General features: G+C 45.2%; 1 protein-coding gene across 1 annotated transcript in view; it reads right to left on the bottom strand.

Annotated features, from left to right (window-relative positions):
* The window catches only part of TENM4 (teneurin transmembrane protein 4), a 383,504-nt gene that overhangs the window by 185,029 nt on the left and 176,644 nt on the right, over positions 1-21,831 (bottom strand). The window contains exon 6 of the mRNA XM_047071426.1: positions 5,756-5,926. Coding sequence (XP_046927382.1) covers positions 5,756-5,926 — 171 coding nt within the window. The remainder of the gene's footprint in view (positions 1-5,755; positions 5,927-21,831) is intronic.

Raw genomic sequence — 21,831 nt, 5'->3', positions numbered from 1 at the left:
CCACAATTCTTTTGTATTCTAGGTAGAAAAATAGTGTTCCCTTTAGCTTATCATTCTGCTAGGGATGCAGAACTCTGAGTTTCCTCCTAGAAACTGCATAGAAATAAGCCTGAAACTGCTAATTCCAAGGACTCATTTCCTTTGTGAGTGGGTGGGAGTCGGGGCTGATGGGATTTCAGAATTGTCTGCAGTCAAATAATTCCTGGGTCTGAGAATAAATAATGAAAACTTTCCCCCACATTTTGGCATGCTGCTAGAGCACCCTGCATGGTTCATTTTCTCCTCCAGTGAGCATGTTTTTGAGAGACAGCTATTGTATCAGCTGAGTTCTGAGCCTCATAAGGTCAGAGGCCAGCCCAGAGTCTCTCTCCAGAGGTCTGCAGGCCCTCTGGAGAGGCATACATAAGTTGGCTCTTACACCCGAGGAGTGATAAAAAGCAATATTCTTTTCTAGCATTCTCGTATTTCACCAACATGGGCCAAAATAAGAGAAAAGAATTGTCTTTGGTGTGTATACAAATAAAAATAGCTGATTCTGTTCCAGGGCACACCGGCCACCGGGACCTGGACTCTCGGCTGAGTCTCTGAGGATCACTCAGGCTTTGTACTAAAGTGACCTTTGTACTAAAAGTCACCTGGTCCAGATCCTTAGGGAAGGGACCACAGCCCAGCCTAAAGGTGATGTTTTTGAGGGAAAAGAGGACCCCATCTGGGGATTTAAGCTTTATCATTCCTCTACTCTGGTCCCCAGTGGTCCCCTTGTAGGACTATACGTAGGGACGAGATGGGGGCTTCTGAGGGGAAAGAGGTAGAGCACAGCAAGTACCCGTGTCTGATGGGAAAGAGGCGTGAGACTGGCTGGGCTAGCAGTTATTCAGAGTGAAGCCACACTCAGCTCTTCCTGCCTTCCTCTTTCCAGATCCTCTGTTCTTAAATCCGAGCACCAAGCTGTGAGTGCTTAAGACAGAAACCATCCTACCACACAGCAAGACCCACCAACAGTAGAGTGAGGAGAGATGACAGAGGGTGGTGGGAGTTGGAGGAGACAGGTCTTATGTATACAATTCTTTTTATCCCCACCCACATTCTGGAAAATAATAACAACAACAGCAGCAGCAGCAGCAGCAGCAGCAGCAGCAGCAGCAGTAATAATAGCAGTAGTAGTAACAGCAGTAAAGGTAGAAGTGGCAGGATTAGTGGTAATACTTGCTATCAATTCTTGCTCTCACTACATGCTGGGCCCCCCTTTACGTTCATCGGTTCAGTTAATTCTCACACTGATAAGATGTATGTACTGAGGCTCAGAATGCTTAAGAAACCATTTGAAGATAAAGCCATTTGGGGTTTCTCTTCATTTGCTAGAATATGGCTTCTTAAAGCATTAAATTGATAAGTGGTTAATTAAAACTCTTCAAAGACACTCTCAATAGTCTCACTCAAGGGTCAATGGCACAGTGCATGAGTCCAACCTAACTCACAGTCCCAGCAATCTAACCTTCAAGGCTAGGCCAGGTAGACCAAGGCCCACTGAGTGTCATGGGGCACAGAAAGTTGACAATTTTTATGAAGTAGGAATGCACAAACAGGACCCAGAGTTAAAGGGCAAGAGTTGGGGTCTCAAGACATTTATAAAGAGGACACTACACAATCATTGAGGGCCACCAGAGACTTAACAAACAATACCAAGAGCTTAACTAAGAAATAGGAATCTCCAACAGTATGATCAGGTTTCACAAGGCAAATTCTACTGGCAACAGTCCTGTTCTTTGTAAAGATACACAGACTCAGCCTTCCTCTAGCAATGATGTACAAATACACAATCATGTCTATAAAAGAAATTTCTCAACAATTTGCTGAAATGATTGGATTGTTTGGTCAAACAAGAGAGAATTGGAAGAAGTGAAATTCCATGCCCTTCTCAGTCATAGTCCTCACTTTCTTGAACTAAGATCCCTCTACACAGGTTCTAAATTCCTAATCAACTAACACTCTCCTCTTCCCTCCACCTTTCTGGTTCTTTTCAATGCAATAACTTGCACAAAGAATCCTTTAGTTTCCTTAGCAACTGTTAGAAATTTATTTGGTTATCAAAATAAGCTGTTCCATTTTGGAGAGCCCAGCTGAGCCTGCGTGCAGCAATTTGCATGGTTTAAACTGATGGGTAATTTTTATTTCATTGCAGAAAGAAGAAAATGCTATCCCTAAGCCCACCAATTCAACCATCAGGAATTTTTGTTTATTCAATGCTTTCTCCCCTCTTTTCCATTAACATATAACGTAAGTTATTGTGGCTTTTCTTCGAAAAGCTGCCATATTTGGTTTCTGTCCCATGACACCCTGAAAAGGTAAGAGCCACTTTGAAAATACAGTGTAAATTGCAGTTTGGGGTTATTCTCAAAGACACGATGAGCATTTAAAATTCTGGACTCATTATATATTTCATTTGCATAATTAAAAAATATATAGCATTTTACAATATGAAAAAATGTCCCAATTATTTACAGGGTCTTTGAGGGGAAAATATTACTTAGTCTGGATTTCTGAGATTCTGATAACTGACATGGAATGGCTTGGGATTTGAGCAGATGGGAAGAAAGGAAGTGACATTTGTTGAGTGCCTCTTCACCACCAGTCTGAAAAGATACAGACGTTACCATCCTTGTTCTTATGGATGAAGAAACTAAGGCCAAAGAAGATGGAGTAATTGGCATGAGTTAACAAAGCCAATAAATTTGAGGGCCAGGATTCAAGCCTGTCTGGCTCCAAGGCCCATTTATCTTCTTTCCATCATACCACATTGTTACTGCCATCTCTGTAAACCAGGGCTCTAATCTTAATTCTGTAATCAGCTCTCCTCTCTGATACCCTTAGAAGGGATAGGAAATATGCACTCCCATCAGTGTTAAAGACTTTTCCCCTTGAGCTATGTCTAAGGAAGTAGGTTTTTTAACGTTACAATTAAAAACATGAACTGTGTAGACATTGGTTTGACCAGGGCAAAAGAAATTAAGAACCATGTGGTCTCACATAAACTGTAGGAAGCTTTGTCCTCTGTTTCTCCAGTCTGATGTATTTTTTGTCACAGTAATTGCTTTTGATGCTGACCACTTTCCAGCACAGCACTGCATTTTAGGGGTTTGTAAACAGGATTTCCATTTGCATTAGTAATGACAGATAATCCCTTTAAGCAAAAATACTCCAATTAAAGTAAACCAATAAGCTGGGGCAATTTTATTTTGCCTCTTATCTGCACCTCCTGCTCCTTGGGTAAAACAAAACAAAACCTAAAAAACCCACAAACTAATTTCATTAGAATGGGAGATTTCAGATAGATCCAACTCTGTTTCAAGAATGTCTGATAGAGATCATGGAGGGAAGAAAATACATTTTGCTAAATGAGACCTCATCCAATGCCTTGAGGGTTAAACATATCTTAAATCTGCATTTGTACGTGCTGACCTAAAGACCGTCCACATGGATGGTATTCCCGTATGGCATGTGACATTATAAACTGACAAGGGAATCACAAGCTGACAGGCAGGACCATGGACAGGGCTGGCCTGGAAAAAAAATTCTAAAGAACCGTCTGGTTTGTCTGATGATTCTACTATCAATTTCATATGTAGGACTTGTGAATTAAACTGGACCTTGGAGATAATTTAGCTCAATAACTTCCATTTAGAGAGGAGGAGAATGAAGCTCAGAAAGTCTTTTTTTTTTTTTGAAAGCATGTTCACTTTTTTTTGTTTATTTATTTTTGAGAGAGAAGACCTCTGAATGATCCTGAAGGCCAAAATCAATTCATTTAAAAAAAAAAAATGTTTATTTTTGAGAGAGACAGAGAACACAAGTGGAGGAGGGGTAGAGAGAAAGGAGAGAGACAGAGCATGAGTGGGGGATGGACAGAGAGAGAGGGAGACACAGCCTCCAGCCTCTGAGCTGTCAGGACAGAACCTGACGCGGGGCTTGAACTCACAAGCTGCAAGATCATGACCTGAGCCAAGGTCAGACGCTTAACCGACCAGGCACCCCACTCAGAAAGTCTTTCAAGGGATTTGCTTAAGGACAATTGAAGGGTCAGCAGCTGGGCTTGAAGTCAGGGCTCTTGATTCCTAACCCAGAGCTCTTTCCGTGGCCCTCTCCACACTCCCTCCATATCCTTACTAAAGGGCGAAGAAAGTATAAATTATTAAATGTTTTAAGTCTTAAAATCTTTGTAAAGGAGAAGACTGGCATTGCCCCTAGAAAAAGCAGGCAGAGGTTCTGATTTGGCTCTGTGGAAATGCTCCCATTCTTACTTCCCTTAAAGATGACCATGGGTCAAGAGTTGATTTTGTTGGAATATTAGCATAGTCCCTGTGCAAGGATTACATGCAAATTCATGAAGCATTCCATATTTAAAAAACAAAAAGAAAGAGTTGGGGGTGCCTGGGTGGCTCAGTTGGTTAAGCATCCAACTCTTGATTTCAGCTCAGGTCATGATCTCATGGTTTCTGAGTTCGAGCTCGGTGTCAGGCTCTGCACTGACAAGTGCAAATCTCCTTGGGGTTCTCTCTCTTCCTTTCTCTCTGCCCCTCCTCCACTTGTGTTCTGTCTTTCTGTCTCAAAAATAAATGTTTTTTTAAAAAGGAATTGATTTTTGCCTTCAGGATCATTCAGAGGTCCTGAGTAGCTACTTCAACCAAGCATATGGTACCCTGTTAACCAAACAGATTCCTGGAAGGGAAATCCTTGAGGGCAGGAAACCTCAGAAGCTTTGACCCCAAAGTTGTCTGACATGCTAGGAAAGAAGATATAGGCAGTAAAGGTGGAGGCAGACCTGTGGTACACTTTGCTAACAGACGAGATGAAGCAGGGCACAGCAGGGACAGGATAAAGAATGCCTACACTGCCCAGAATGGCAATGAGACTGGCCCCTTAGCTCAGCCATCTTTCACGGTACCATTTTTGTGAGTCTGTGCCACTTCTGGCTGATAGTGAAAGAATGTGTGTCAATGGCGTGTTAGAAAGACCCTTAAGAAATTCAGAACATGGGTCTACAGATGTCCCATTCAAGAATGCCAAACTCCAAATGTCACTACCACTCCATCACTGATAGAAAAATATCCGTGTCCCACTGCATAATGGGATTTCTCATCTACATCTCCTTCAGGGTCTTGTAACCATGTGGTGAGTCAGGTAGGACAATTTATAGAGACAGTAAGAGCTCTGGAGTCATCCAGACCTGGGCTCATACGCCAAGCTCCATTATTTACTGGCTGAGCGACCTCTGGTCAAGTCACTAAATTAACGTAACCCTTAGGTTTTGTATCTCAAATGGGTCTAAAGAATTATACTTACCTCACAGGATCTCTGTGAGGATTAAGTGTAAAAAGCTCTTGACAAAATCTTTGAAATAAATAAACCGTACAAACACTAATGATTATTGTTATTGGCCCCTTAAGGACTCATCCTGATCCCACACAATCCAAGACAGCCACCCAGCAGTGCGAAAGCCCATGATGCTTCCCTCGAGGCATGAGATGGGATACCGCTGAGCACCATGAGAGCTGCCCAAGCCCCGCTATGAGCTCACAGTGACAAGGAACTGAGATGAAGACACAGGTGGGCTGGCAGCCGGCGTGGAGTGCAGAAAGATGGAGGAAGGGCCAAAGCACGGAGCTGTGAGTCAGGCACATGACGTGCATAATGAAGGTCTCTTCGGTTCAAAGGCAGACACAGAGGACTCACGACACGAACAACACGGCAACCCTACCTTCTGTGGCTCCTTTGCCTTTCCTGTCAGGGATCTCTAACCCAGTGCCCCCTGATGGATACAGGGAAACGTCCGTTGGCACAGGCCAACTGCTGGCTGTGTCCTCCGTGATTTCATACATCTGCCCCTCCATCGGCTGCAGGTGCCAGTTTAGGCCAAACAGGTGCATGGCTGTGGTGAGCAATGAGAAAAGTCATCTTTTTCTGCTGGAGGAGGAAATGGAACTCCCAAGCCATAGGGGAGGGCAGCTGGGGTGGGGAACTCAGGAATTCAGTTCAGCTCAGCTCAACAAACAGCCCCCGAAGAGAGCTTTGCAGTGCCAAGCCCTATGTGGGGGGCTGGGCATGGAGATGCTCAAGGCATAGACCCTGCCCCTGAGGGCTCACAGTCTGGTGGGACAGGGAGAGGGGTAGGGATGGGGGAGTTTCAGGAAGCCTTGGCCTTTTGCTTTGAAAGATAAATAATCTAGGGGGAAATTTTGCAATTTGTAGCACAAAGGGTTAATTTCATTAATATAAAAATAACTGCTACAAATAATAAGCAAAATCCAACAGCTCATCAGGAAAATAGGAATATGATATGAACTATGAGCAGAGAGCTTACAGAATAAGAAATACAATTGGTTCTCAATCATATGAAAAGACTCTTGACAACACTCATTGTAGGAGAAATGTAAGTTAAAACTTTGAAATACTATTTTTCACATAGGCTTTGGCAAAGATAAAAAAGGTTAAAATTATACAGTATTGACAGAGAACAGGAAATAAGCACTCTCATACTTCGTTGGTAAGAGCATAAGTTGGTACAAACGCTATGAAGGACAATTTGAAAAAAGCTATCAAATTAATAACAAACATACTACTGATCCTGGGATTTAGAGGTTCCCAGGGTTTCTAGAAAATTCTAGAAATTTCTCCTCCAAATATTTTCACATATTAGACTAAATGATGTACATACAAGGTTATTCACTGCAGCACTGTTTGTAGTAGCAAAATATTAGAAACCACTTCATCAGTAAGGGGTCAGATAAGTTACCTTCATACAATGTATTATGTAATCATAAAAAAGCACATGGAAGCTCTTTATATTTTTCTGAAAGGAAAATTGTAACATGCAGAATGGTATATCTGATATACTCCTTTGGGGGGAAAAATCATGTATATGTTTAGAATATTCCTGAAGGATATGAAAGACACTGGTAACAGTAGATGCATCCAATGATGGAAAGAGATCCTAAGGGTCAGGGATAGAAGACAGATTTGCTTCTAACTGTATATCTGTTGTACTTTTTGATTTTGTAGGATGTACTTGCATTTCTGTTTAAAAAATATTTTTTTCCAAGGTAGTGACTGCTAAACAGTCTTGTGCAACAATCTAGAAGAGACCATAAGACGCCAAAGAATGGACACTGTTCCCTAACATACACAGTGCTTGAAAAGGTGAGGAAACTTGTCTCCAAAAGATTTTGTAATCTAGTACAAAATGTCTGCTTAAATCCCATTTTAGGATTTAAGACTTGTCAATGGTCCCTACTTACCTTTTCTGAAATGCCTGCCCTGATTCCTTACGCAGAGAGTTAAGAACTTCAGTCCCTGACTCCCATAGCATCCTGTATGCAACATCACTCCTTTGTTGTACTGATGAATATTTTCTAGGAGCCTACCCTGTACTGGGACCCAGGGCTGACTCTGGAGAGCCAGAACATAATCAGACAGCCCTTGCTTCCATGAGCCCACAGACAAGTAGAGAAGATGGACAAGGAACAAAGTCTACTCAGAAGAACTAGAAGGCCCAGAGGAGGGGGTGACTGGCCCACTAAGAGGGCCAGAGGAACCCAGGGAAGGAACTATGGAACTATGAAGGCCCACAGTAATTATGTATACTGAGGGCTAACTGCATGCCAGGAAATGCACTGGGAAATTTGTATACATTGCATCTAATCCTCAAGGCAGCCCTGCGAGACCCAACTTGCAGATGTGCACGCTAAGGCTCAGAAGGTAGTTATAAAACTGAGTGCCAGGCATTGTGCTAAAAGCAGTAAATGTAATATTTCCTTAATTCTCACAAAAATCCTGAAAAGACAGTTAGTAATAGCCCCATTTTACAGATGCAGAAACTAAGACACAACGACATCGATTAACACAGGGAAGGTTAAATGGCTCGCGAGCGACACAGTGTAGACTAGAATCTGCAACTATTCAAACACTGAAATCAGATATCACCAGTCTTTCTGGCTTGAAGCCCAGGCTCCACCCACTTCACCAAGCCTTTCTCACTAGCTTTACCTTGCAAGGCAAGTGGGTGTTATAAAAACATCCCCTTTCACACATGGAGCAGCTTTGGGGGCTGTAACATAGGATCCTGTGAGGAGGACAGAGGGTTGTATTGCTTGGCCCATCCGTGGAAGGGTTCACTGACGGGCTGGTGGGGGGGTCTTGAGGGGCTGTGTGGGCACCTTCAAGGCACAAATAACTGTATAAAGGACACGAGAGCTGCACATCCTTCTGACTTCTAGTCCAAAACACAAGCCACCCAGGGAATGCACACAAGTTTGATCTCAACAGGAGGGGTACTCTGTAACAGAAATGGAATCTGACCCTTTGCTCTCTCTGGTTACTGCCGAACGGGGAACAGTGTGTGCCAGAGGTAAGAAGACTGGTTTGGAATCCTAGCTGCCACCACCTAGATGCACCCAAGAAATGGAGAGGCAATTATTTCAAAGAATTACTGTATCATATGAGATAATATATGGCAAAGTGCTTTGTAAACCGTACATACGCATGATGGCAGTATTTTGTAACCATTATACTCATACTGTTGATGATAATGATAAAACAGCAGCTACCACTTAGCATATTTTTGGTCCTGGGCACTAAAGGAGGAGGAACTTTATGCTGCTCGTGGTGGTGTAGTTGTCAATAATGATAGAAGTTAACTTGCCTGGAAGAAGTGAAAACTCTGCTGTTTCCAAGGCTGAATTAGCTCCCATTTTTGCTTACCGTCTTACCAGTTTAATCTATATATTGGCAACTCCAAAGGTAATGGAGAAATTGTTTGAACGGAGGACGACTCAGAGATATGCAGTTAAATGAGCACTGCTCCTTTCCCCATTAGAATCAATTATCTCATCTAACTGTGCAGAAGTGCTGTCTTGTTAAAGGTCATGAGAATTAAGTAATCCCAGAATGAATAGAACTCTCACAGCTTTGCGAAGAAAAACATTTTTATTGTCAAAGCTTTCTCTTACTTTTAACAAGATGCAAAATCAAGCCCTTGCTAAGAAAGAAAGAAAGAAAGAAAGAAAGAAAGAAAGAAAGCAAGCAAGCAAGCAAGCAAGCAAGCAAGCAAGCTGAGGGGAAAGAAAAGCCAGTGGAAAAAAGCATTGGAGGTGAAAATGATCACAGGGTCTTGTGTCTCAGGGAAGTTAATTAGGGCAGGACAGTCCTCAGCTGGTGAGGGGGGGAAGATGCTGACCTGAAGCTTCGGGAGGCACACTGGCGGGGCTTCCTCGTGGCCTTGCCCCCCACTACCCGCCATCACAGAGTCCTCACACAGCTGTGAGGCTGGCATGTCTCTCTGTTTCCTTTCACCACCTGGGAAGGCAAAGTTCTGGACCCCACTCAAACCTGGGCCCTCGGAAGACTCAGTCACCCAGAAATCAGTTTTGGAGGCTTGCAGGTGGGGAAGTAAGCATGGGGCCACCGAGATTAGGGGATGATGTGGAGACAGGTGTCAAGTTCAGCCAGTCATGGTCACTTTACAGCCACAACAGAAGGGACCCTTACTCTCTGATTCAGGGTCTTCAGTAGATTTGTGCTAGAGGGCCCTCCATTCCTTTACTGTGCTGAGTGGTGGTTAATTCTATAGTTCCAGGTTATGGAAGAGGGGAAGAGAGAAGGAACAATCTCCCCTCTCCTCCCCTCCTCTCTCCAAAGGGCAAAACACAAGCTCAGCCACACATAGTCCAAGGAAACATAACTCAAGCAACCACTCTTCTTTTTCCTTGAAAATAATCAAAATAATTACAGCAGTTCAAAATGTGGAATCATTTGAGTGCGTACCAACATGCTGAATGCTTTATATTATCTAATTTAATCTTCATGTAAAGATAGGTTGAAAAATCATTACCGGAAAATACATACAAGGAAAGTGGACTAACGTTTAAGTTACACTAACATACTCTGATTTACCAGGAGAGGTAAAAGTTACCCAATACCACCAGTCCCCTTTCCCTGCCCAGCAAGACATAAGGGATGTCTGAGAATGTGCAAGCCCTATCCTGACATTTTTAACAAGAATGCCCAATAGATGTTCAGATGCTGAAGCCTCCTCCCAGCACCTGGTGGCAGGAAGCAATTCACAAAGTCATCATGCAGGAATCACCAGTCTAAGTGTAGGAGCCAGTATAGATTCGAGGCAAGCTTCAAACTTAGGAGCCTGTGTTCCCAACCCAAGCTTCCTCTTTTTCATTCTTTTAATTTTTTGAAACAAATTTTAATGTTTGTTTATTTTGAGATAGAGACAGAGTGCGAGTGGGGGAGGGGCAGAGAGAGTGGGGAAGGGGCAGAGAGAGAGGGGGAGACACAGAATCCGAAGCAGGCTCCAGGCTCCAAGCTGTGAGCACAGAACCCGATGTGGGGCTCAAACTTGTGAAATCATGACCTGAGCTGAAGGGGGATGCTTAACCGACTGAACCACCCAGGTGCCCCTTTCATTCTTTTACTTTAAATAGAAGATAAAATATGGGCAACATAAAGCCACCAGCAAAAAAACCCACCAACACACACACACACACACACACACACACACACACACACACACACTGGCTACAATTAATGTTTGGGGGGACCAGTGGTATTAATAACTATCTCTTGGCCAACAGCAACCCACGTTTAAAGTTGTATATGGCAGGAAACGAATGCTACCCAAATGATGTGAAATTAACAGCCACGGATCCAGAAAAGCTAAGAAATAGAAAGAGTCCTCCCCTGTCTGCTCTAAGGATGAACCAGACCATTGAAAAAAAAAAAAAAACTGTAATTGGTCACACCCCCTTTCCTGAAGAATTACTGGTGACCATTCACCACCAATGTACATCACAGGATTGTCTAAATTGCACTCTGTGGTTTGTGTTTACAACTGTTAGTGCAAAACTCTCAAGCACACTGAAAGTGACCTAAATAAGAAACCTGATATGGGTTTTCCCTTTAAACTACTTTTTAATTCCATGAAAAGGTGAAAAGGTGCTTAAGAGTTCAGAAGAAGGTTGTGGAAAGGTAGCGGGTTCACAGGATCACCCACACTGAAATGTTAATGATTTCTAAAAGCCAAGAGCTGGGATGGGGGAAGTTTCTTATTCCCTCAGCTCCGGTCAATCTGATCCCAGGGTTGACATTTTCCAGTCCCCTTTTCCTGCCCAGCAAGACAAAAGAGATGGCCGAGAAAGTACAAGCTCCATCCTGACATTTTTAACAAGAATGCCCATAGATGTTCAGACACTGAAGCCTCCCCCCCCCCCCCACCCCGCACCCAGCCAGCAAGAGGCAATTAACAAAGTCATTATGCAGGAATCGCCAACATAAGTACAGCAGAGCTTTTCCTGTCACGGTGCACGCTTCCCTTTCTTCCAAAAATCAAATGCATGAACCCACTTGCATCTGTAAATTAGCAGCTCTAGGTAGTGACTAGAGGCGGCAATCAATAACCACAAGGGAGTGTTGATTCCAGTGGTGTTTTTGGTTTCAAAAGGCAGTGGGAATCAACCCGGTTATGTGGCTACCCACTTTTCTGTTTTCTATTAGTGCTCAGTTTTGTTTTCTTTTGCTTTTAATAAATATTATCATTTCTGTGAAACATAAGTCATTGGCATTCTTGGACTATGGTCGTCCAATGGAGAAAACAACAACAAAAACAGAAAGTCACAACAACAGCAACAAGAAGACAGAGTTTCATTCCCCAGGTTCTAGTCCTAGTTTTGCTACAAAGCTGTGACATTCACAAATTCCAAACCCAGAAGTTCCATACGCAGGGATGTCGACTGCAGGGCAAGAGCAGAAAAAGTGGAAACAACCTAGACGTGTAAAAATAGAACAACTTAGCTGACTTATAATACAGGTACTGGATGGAATGCAGTGCAATCGTTATACAAAAATGACCATGACAACCAGCAATGAGGGCAAATACTGACGATAGAATGCTAAGGAAAAAAAAGGCAAGACATAAAATTGCATTTTTTTTGCTGACTGCATCTCTGCAAAACCAGATATGCATATGAAAAAAACCCTGGAAAGACATACGTAAAAATGACATCAGACTTTGAATTATAATAGTGGGATTAGGGATGAATTTTCTTACCTAGTTTCCGAACTCATTTTAATGCTGCTTTACATGAAAAGGGAAGTTCTCCAACCCAGCCTCAGGAGGAATAGGTAGAAACGAAGGGTGTCAGAGCCCAGGGAGGAGATCCCACCTTGGAGCACACGCCGTGTGTCAGACACTTAAGCAAGAGGGACTGCATATGTTATTTCATTCTATCCTTACATAAACCTTGAGAAAATTACTATTATTCTCAGTTTATGATGAAAAAAACCTGGAGGCTCGGAGAGGCCGCATGATTGCAAACACACCTTCCAGACGGGAAGTGATACAGTATCTGACCCCAGATCTGACTGGTTCCAAGGTCCAGGCTCTCCTCCTGATACACCACACCGCTAGTGAGTTCCAGGGTCTGAAATTAAGTTAAAATTCAAGACAACTGAAGGCAAAGCCTCTGCAGACAGCATAGCCAGATTTGCTCTTCTGAGGTGTTTGTTAAGGGGCTTTCTTCTCAAGGACAAAGCATGGGGCCCCCATCCTGACTACTTTAGGCATGGCTCACCCCCCGAGTCAAAACCATGTACATGCAAGCTCAAGTCTGGATCTCTCCAGAGAGACCGGAGCTCGGTCATTTATTAGTTTTATGACTTTGGGCAAATTACTTCGCCGGAGTCTCAGTTTCCACACGTGCAAAATGCAGCTGGTAGCATCTATCTCAAAGGATTAAATGAAATAATGCATGTCATTTGCTTAGAACTCTGCCTGGTGCATAGTAGGATCTCTACGGCAGTTGTCATCATCTTTGTCATTTTGCTACATTGATTTTCCTGATTTCTGGAGCCACTGAAAGATTTGTTTAAGCCAGCTCTGTCACATCACCTTTTTCTTCTTTCTATACATTCTCCCTAATTCCCTTTCCATGCCAACTATAAATTCCTTTACACTGAGGGGGCCTTTTTCTATCCTGCTTCCATTAGCTGACAGACTTTGGGCACAGGAACCAGAGATACTTGCCCAACGGATAAAAGAGTTTTTAAAAGCAGAATCGGCATAAAGAAACCTGACAGGATCCCACTGGTGACTACGTGGGGCTAATTTTAAATCAAGTAAATATATTGCTTTTCTTCCTGTCTCTGGATAAGCCTGACTGCAACAATCAGGGTTACTGTCTCTCACCCCCAAATTAAGTGTTTTCCGGAGAAGGGACTCTGGTGAAGCTGATCATTTTTCTGTACCGTGCAATGCTGTGGGAAGGATTTGCCGGCAGCTGCTCAAAAGTTCTGTAAATCAAGGGGCGGTGGTGGTGGCGGCTGGGCACAAGTAAGAGGCTCAAGCGCAGTCAGCCACACGAGTGGGAACCAGGCAGTCCCACGGTCACTGCACAGGAGGAACAGCAATGTAGCTGGAGGGCACCCAAAGCTGGCCACACAGCAAGGGGTGGGGGGACCAGAGCTGGAATCTAATACGCACAGAATAAACTGGTAGTATTGCAGTAACAGAATCAGAGAGCTGTCTTTTCTGGGCGCTTTTCACCAGGCAGCCTTGACTAGGACCTCTTCTCTACGTAACTAATGCAGGGGCTGGTCACCTCCACCAACCCGTGGACTGACCTCAGCCCGGTTATCCGACTTCTCCGTGCCCGCCTCCCAGTGTCGTGCTGGTTCCCGAGGCCAGAAACGGGAAGCACAGAACTGTAGTGGCGATGAGCACAGGCTGCCATCACACGGCCCTGGGTTCCTTCTCACGTTCACAGTGACGTGCCCTGGCAGACGTTAGGTAACTCTCTGGAGCCTCGGTTTGCTCATCTATAAAATGGTGACCATAACACTCAGCTCCAAGAGCTGTGAAGATAGTTTATGAGATTATGGTGCTTGGTATTTTCTCAAAGAGATGATCCTCTTTGCTCCTAACATTATCACCATCACGGTAATTGTATATTGAGGTTTTCCTTGCAAAAGTAAGGTCAGGAGATTTCTCCAGGGAGTTCAGAGACTGGAGTTTCTGCTGGGGTGTTGGGGGAGGGTGTTGCTTAGATGGAACTGACAGTCACAGCCCCCTCCCTCATTGCACAGGTGAGGAGACGCAGACTTGACAAGAGCATGTGGGCAGAGCCTGGGACCCTGATGAGCCCAGGTTTTCGACTCTGTCATTAAGTCATGGCAGGAAATCCTGTAAGGGCAGGAAAGCCATCCTCATAGCCTATTCCTCCATCAGGCACTGCACTCCCAGATTAAAGAGGTTGTCTCCTTGGTGCAGCCGCTCTGGAAAACAGTGTGGAGGTTCCTCAAAAAATTAAAAATAGATCTACCCTATGACCCAGCAATAGCACTGCTAGGAATTTACCCAAGGGATGCAGGAGTGCTGATGCATAGGGCACTTGTACCCCAATGTTTACAGCAGCACTTTCAACAATAGACAAATTATGGAAAGAGCCTAACTGTCCATCAACTGACGAATGGATAAAGAAGATGTGGTTTATATACACAGTGGAATACTACTTGGCAATGAGAAAGAATGAAATATGGCCTTTTGTAGCAACATGGATGGGACTGGAGGATGTTATGCTAAGTGAAATAAGTCAGCCAGAGAAAGGCAGATACCATATGTTTTCAGTTTTTGTTTTTTAATTTTTTTTTAATGTTTATTTATTTTTGAGAGACAGAGCATGAGCAGGGAAGAGGAAGAGAGAGAGGGAAACACAGAATCCGAAGCAGGTTCCAGGCTCTGAACTGTCAGCACTGACATGGGGCTTGAACCCACAAGTTGTGAGATCATGACCCGAGCCAAAGTTGGACGCTTAACCGACTGAGCCACCCAGGTGCCCCCATATGATTTTACTCTTATGTGGATCCTGAGAAACTTAACAGAAGTCCATGGGGGAGGGGAAGGGAAAAAAAAAAAGAGAGGGAGGGAAGCAAACCATAAGAGACTGTTAAAAACTGAGAATAAGCTGAGGGTTGATGGGGGTGGGAGGGAGGGAAAGTGGGTGATGGGCATTGAGGAGGGCACCTGTTGGGATGAGCACTGGGTGTTATATGGAAACCAATCTGACAATAAATCTCATATTAAAGAAAATAAGAAAGAAGTTGTCTCCTTGAGCCTAGAGTCAAGGGAATGAATCCACGGGACAGGCTGTATCAGGCCACCATGAGGCCCTCCCTTCAGGGCAGCGATTATTCCTTTCATTTCTACCCCTCAGCACCTAGCCCAAAGGAGTGAAGAAGAAAGGGAGAAAATGAAGGGGCAGACATAATTAGGATTATCATTAAAACAATAACAGCTCCTAATTATTAAAATTGTACCATGTGCAAGACATAATGCTGGAGGACTCACATTTGTGGGATCATTCAATTTCACGACTTTTTAAGGAAGGTATCGCTGGTAACTCCATTTTATACACTAGGCCCCTCAAAATGCAGCGACAAAACAGGCGTTATTAATCTAATTCTGTATCTCCAGACAACCCAGCCTCCAGAATTCTCTGTAATTGCACATTCATCACGGCATCACCAAGAACTGAAACCAACCCCTGAGCTCTTCTCAGACTACTGTCAGGGGAGCGCAGGACAGGTTTCCTGTTAGCCCCTGTGAGAATAAACATACAGCTGTCGATCCAATCACTGCCAACAAACACACAAGGAAGACCTTTGTTTGCGGCACTTGCCTCTGAGCGTCAACACTAGATTCACAAGGCTGGCCCGAGCTTTTCTTTTCTTTTTAGTTTTCTAAACTAATTTTTATTTATTTTTGAGAGAGAGCACAAGCGAGTGAGCACGAGCGGGGGGAAGGGCAGAGAGATGGAGACACAGAATCCGAAGCAGGCTCCAGGCTCCGAGCAGTCAGCACAGAGCCCAACGCGGGGCTCAAACCTACGAACCATGAGATCATGACCTGTGCCGAAGTCGAACGCTCAACCGACAGAGCCACCCAGGCGCCCCTGGCTGAAACTCTTCTATAGAAAGATGACTCCACTTAGCAAAGGACCTGCCGCTCACGCGTGAGCCATCACTCCTTTCCTTCCTTCATGTCGTCAACCATCCAAGGGGACCCGAGGAAGCCATGGGTTTGGTTAATGCCTGGGAATACCGAAGGAGAAAAGTCCTGTGGCTGGCTTCATCTCCACAGCTGCTAGAACTCACTGTGACAGCACTCTGCAGAGCAACCCTCCCATTTCCTGCTTTCCTCTGGCATACCGACCGTGTTAAATGATTTTTTTCTGTGATCAAAGTCAATTAGGAGGTGGTCCCCACTGTACCTCTAAATGGAGTTTTAATTTGTGTATATATTATTAGGAGAGGTCTTTTCCCTCTGGAACGTTCACTTCAGCAAGAGGAATGAGGGCGGACAGCTTAACGTGGAGCCTGCCACCCGGATTTGTAACTTGGGATAATATTTCTTTATAATGAGAAGCGTTTTGGAAGAGCATTTTAAAATCTCACAGAACAGAGTGTGCGATGTTCCTCTAATACTCCCCAGAGCATCCCAGGCTGCTGCCCCGTGGGTGAGCCTCTTCTGGCTCTTTGGGGTCACCCACATTTTCCTGCTTTCCTGCTCTCGTCCGCACACAGAGCAAGGTGCTCGATACACGTGAGTTCCCTTTTACCTTCTCTGATATACACAGATCTCTGGTTGGGTTCAGCTTTTCAATTAGAAGTTTAAGGCAGCACAGTTCTGCGCGCCAGGGTGATGATGATGGTCAAGTTAACAAATAGCCCCTGTTGTTAACTGAAGGTTATACTGTGCCAAACACTGCAGCAAGTGCTTTATAAACACGGTATCACTTAACCCGCACAAAGCCCCAGAAGGGAGGTAGTATTATTACCCTCATTTGCAAGATGAGGACTGAGGGTCAAAGTGATTCAATAACTCGCCCAAGATTGCGCATTTAATAAGAGGCAGAGAATAAGCTCGGATCCGAGTCAAATCCGCATTGCCTTGAACCTGTCCCTAACCACTATGCATGCTGCCTTTCCGATTAGATGTAAAATCATGGAAATGACAAAAATGGGGGGAAAAAAGGACAAATCTCTTAATATGGACCAGTCTTACTGATCAAATTTTGTTGGCAATATTTTCCTGAGGACAGAAACTTGAGGTAATATCGCTTAAAAATGGACACAATTTTCCAAGAGCACTCTAAATGCTTGTTGAGCAAGGTACCTGATATTCCTCACTCCCTTCTGCTCAGGGGTCTTGGTCTGTGCGATTTCTTCTATCCCTCAAACACACCTGTCCATCCAGCCTCCAGGCTTTTGCGGATACAATGTCTCTATGTGGAAACGGCCACTGCCCTCCCTATTTAAAAAATTTTCTCCCATCCTTCAAGGTCTATTTCTGTGTGGATTTTCACCATCACCCCCAGCCAAAAATGACCTCTGCTCCCCCCCTCTGCAGCCTCAGGCCATTATCATGATTTCAGCACCTCTCCCATGCACAGTGCCCTGACGCTGTGGGTACTGTGTGCTCCCTGTCCCTGGCTGGCTGTGCTGTTCACCTATGTACTCAGTGGAGCAGATCTGTAGAGACAGCCAGGCTCCCAGCTCTGACCCTTATTAGCTGTGTATCAGCAAATAAGTCATGTAACCACTCTGACCTACACTGTTTTCATCTGGAAAAATGGAAATAATATAAAACCATCTCCTGAGTTGCTGTAAGAATTAAATTTAATAAAAGTTCTTTATAGATTAGGAAGTGTTCTAAAACCATAAGGCATTCTGGTCACATTGCTTAAAAGTTAATAAAAGAGGCACGGGGTGCCTGGGTGGCTCAGTCGGTTAAGCGTCCTACGTCGGCTCAGGTCACGATCTCATAGTTTGTGGGTTTGTGCCCCGTGTTGGGCTCTGTGTTGACAGCTCAGAGCCTGGAGCCTGCTTCAGATTCTGTGTCTCCCTCTCTCTCCGCTCCTCCCCTGATCATGCTCTGTCTCTCTCTGTCTCTCAAAAATAAAACAAAACATTAAAAAAAAAAAAAAAAGAGGGGCCCCTGGGTGGCTCAGTCGGTTGAGCATCTGACTCTTGATTTCAGCACAGGTCACCATCTTGAAGTTCACAAGATCGAGCCCTGTGTTGAACTCCATGCTGACATTATGGAGCCTGTTTGGGATTCTCCCTCTTTCTCTCTCTCTCTGTCCCTCCCCCACTTGCACACACGCATGCCTTCTCTCAAAATAAATAAACTTAGAAAAAGAATTAATGAAAGAAAGAACACCCAAAGTTTAAAGCACAGACTAATGCAACAATTTGTATGTGAAACATCCAGCACGGCCCCAGACCTACACAATCAGGTGTATGAACCGTGCTATGCAATAGACTTGACGCTCTACAGGAAGTTAGATGCCAACAAGTTACGAAAGAAGAGTTTCCAGTTTTCAGGTAAAAAAAAAAAAATGCTACTTCTCCTAAAATTCGCATTTGATCTCTGCCAACTTCCATACCTTCTCCCCTCAAATACCAGTTTTGCGTGCGTGCTCTGGTGGAGGAATGTATGTATGTGCTCACGAAACCAGAGACACTCACAGGAGCCCAGGGACTAGGTCTTGCTGAGAGTTCCTGGTGGCCCAGGTGGTAGAATTTAGGACCGTGGGACGCAGTGGAGGCCACAGCACAATGAATGATCCTGGCATATCTCCTCTTTCCCCACTGGTGCCTGTGAACAAAATCTAACTCCAGGCTCGAAAGGACGATAAATCTAGCTGCCTGCCACACACCAGAGGGAAGAGCTTCCTCCAAAGTGAAATGTTATACTGGTGACAATCTACGCATGCCAGACGAAGCCTGGAGAACAGCATTATCAGATAACATGGGGGGCCAGGGCTCAGTAAGTGACATGTACTGAGGTCCCTGATGTCATCTGGGCCTCCTTGTCTCTCCAATCCTGAGGCATGTTGGTAAAAATCACAGACCCACTCAATGCCACGGGCACATAGCAATCCTGGCACAGTGCATGGGACAGGACAGGTGGATGTTAATTTTTCTCCCATAAGAAAGAGAGTTAGCTTCTCTGCTTCGTAAGGCGCTTCCTGCATCCTCTCAGCAGTCCAGATCAGGTGGACTGTCCCAGCCCACCCCAGCTATGGGAATCCAAGAGCCCAGGTGGAAAGAGGGCAGGGTCTGGGGACAAATCCTGGCTCCCTCTCTTACCAGTGATGTGGCTTTGGACAAATGAATTAACCTGCTTGGGCATCAGTTTGCTGTCTATAGAATGGAGATAAAAACAGAATGGTGCCTAGCACATGGTTGGCACCTGGCAAATATTTGTTGGATAAGTAAGACCATGAGAAGATTCAATGAGAAAATGCAGGTAACACTCAGAACATGCCTGGCACGTGGTAAAGGTACATCACGCTGGGTTGCGGGAGGGGAGCTGGGAGCAGGGGCAGAGGAAGGCCACAGCCAGGGTGGCAAAGGCCCTGTGGTTTGCTCTGAGCCCCAGGGTTGCAGCACCACAGTAGATGAGGACATCAGAGTGGGGGTCTGAAAGGCAGCACAGTCTATACAGGGAACGTAGGCCCTGGGATGGGGAAATCTGGCTTCTAGTTTCAGCTCTCTCATTCACCAGTTATTCCAGCTCAACGAGCTATTTAACTGCGGCCGGCCTCATTTTCCACATTTGGGGCTTGCAGAGCAAGAAAATACAGTTGAGAATTCTATATGGCACATGGTCCGCCGGAGAGGATCGATGGGTTTGAAAGCCTCACGGGAAGGCGAGGTATTTACCACGTAGCTGTCTCGTGCAGCATGTCTCCTAAGGGGGAAGGCAGCCAGTGTCCTGCAGTCCTTGTGGGTTCTGTGCTCTACACTCCAGAGCCTTGGGTAAATCAGACCAATGCCTGCAGGCGGCTCAAATGCACCAACGGACATTTTAACACACAGTCTTCTGATACAGGCACCCCACACAGCCAACATTTCTGTCTACCACCCTCTGCCTTTGTCTAGGCTGTTCCATCTTCCAGAAAGCCATTCATAGCTTCTCTTTCAATATCTTACTTGATTTACAAGGCTCAGTGCCTTGGGGAAATTTTATCTGATCTTGCTTAGAATGAATTGCTCTTTCCTTCGGGCTCCCACAGGGACAAGTCTCAAACTCCAGGAACATGGTTTTATCATCTGTCTAGTACCACCATCAGCTCCTAACACATCTGGCTCACCATGAAACCTAGGATGACTCAAGGCGGTGATGCTAGCTTATCTGGCTTTGTCTGTCCTTTGCAGCTGGGGACACAACCCGGCACACAGGCTCAGTGAGTGCTCCCTGCCGTTTCAAACCTGAACCTTGGGGAAGTTCCCTCTTCTTAATTTCAGATTACCTTAAATCCCTGCATCCAGGAGTGGCCCTTGGTGGCTGAATCTGAGAGGCCTTAAAACTTCTGGGTGATCCCGCTGCCCAGAAGGGTGAGAACAGCATCAGCTGAACACCCACTGTGGGCCACCCATGGTCTGGACCCCCCTTCACAGGTGGCCTCTCGCTTAATGCTCAGAACACTGCTTAGACATTAATTGACTTTTTACCAAGGAGGAAATCAAGACCCCCAATGAAAAACCTGTGGGCTGGGCCAGACTACAGGCCTCACTAGGTCCCGAGTCTGTGCTCTTGCTACTGTGTTGCTATCTCAAAAAAAAAAAAAAAAAAAAGAAACCATTTAGTTGTGATTTCGTTGTTTTACTGATAGGAGGAAGAAAAAAACACTGTGCTTACAGCCATCCTTCCTGCTCTCCTGCCTCCCTCCCTTTTCCCCCATGATGAAGAGCTGTTTCTCTGCTTCCTCACGGAGGTCCTGAGCCTGCCGCCCTAAGCACACAGCCCAGACTGCACCCCCTCCTCTCCACAAGCTATATATCTATGGCAGCGCAAGAATAGCCATCAGGGAGACCCTTCTCGCTTTCTCTCTGCACCTAGGTGCAATTAAGTTCTGTTATTTCACAGTAATTAGTCTAGAAGAAAAACAAGGATGTGGGGAACAAATCCTCTCCATAGGATGCAAAAAATCTGTAAGATCAATTCCTTTTCCACATTCCCAGGGTCAAAGCATGCAAGGAGCACCTTCGGGGTACGGTTGGGGCTACCTCCTGCCCATCCATGGCCACAGTGTCCCTTCAGGGACCCCAAAGCTGCCCATGGGGCGCGGGCCTCAAGCCCCAGGAGAGTGTGTGATCTCTGCAGGTGCTGCTGTTGTTAGGCTATATGAATACACCTTTTTGTGACACTTCCAACCTCAGGACTGGTTGGCCCTAAAATTCAACACGTCTTGTTTGCCGGGGGGAAGGGAAGACAGATTCCAGGGACCAGGAACAGCTAGGTGCCAGGTTGTTACAGCATCTCTCCAGCAGCCTACTGTCTACATTCCCAGTGAGAAAACTGAGGCTAAGAGAGAGTGAGGTTCTTGCTCGACTTGCACGGACAGAGGAGCAAAACAGGGCCCTGGGCCAGGAGTGCACCTCACACTGATTATGCTTTGGCAGCCGCCTCTGGCTCCCTGCTCAGCTTCTGATAACCATTTTCCATGCTCCCATGGTCTCACTGCGTGTAGACCTTCCCTCTCTGTCCCCTATACGAATACAAGCCTCTTCCCCTTTTCCTTCCTTCCACTCCATGCCTTGCCACAGTGGCTAGGCTCAGGTCCAGGCACCTTCCCCTGCTTTCTCTCCGTCAACACACTTTTGCTGAACACGTGCTACCTCCTGCTGGCCTTGTACGAGAAACTAACTATGGCCCTGAGCAGGATGGACATAGTTTCTGCCCTCATGGAGCTGACAATCCAACAG

Source organism: Lynx rufus, unplaced genomic scaffold, assembly GCF_022079265.1.
Source record: "Lynx rufus isolate CCGP_SWC_20201006 ecotype Redwood Valley unplaced genomic scaffold, mLynRuf1.p SCAF_9, whole genome shotgun sequence".
NCBI classification, from domain to species: Eukaryota; Metazoa; Chordata; class Mammalia; order Carnivora; family Felidae; genus Lynx; species Lynx rufus.
The sequence above is the reverse complement of the archived record's forward strand: the minus strand, read 5'-3'. Positions and strand labels throughout refer to the sequence as shown.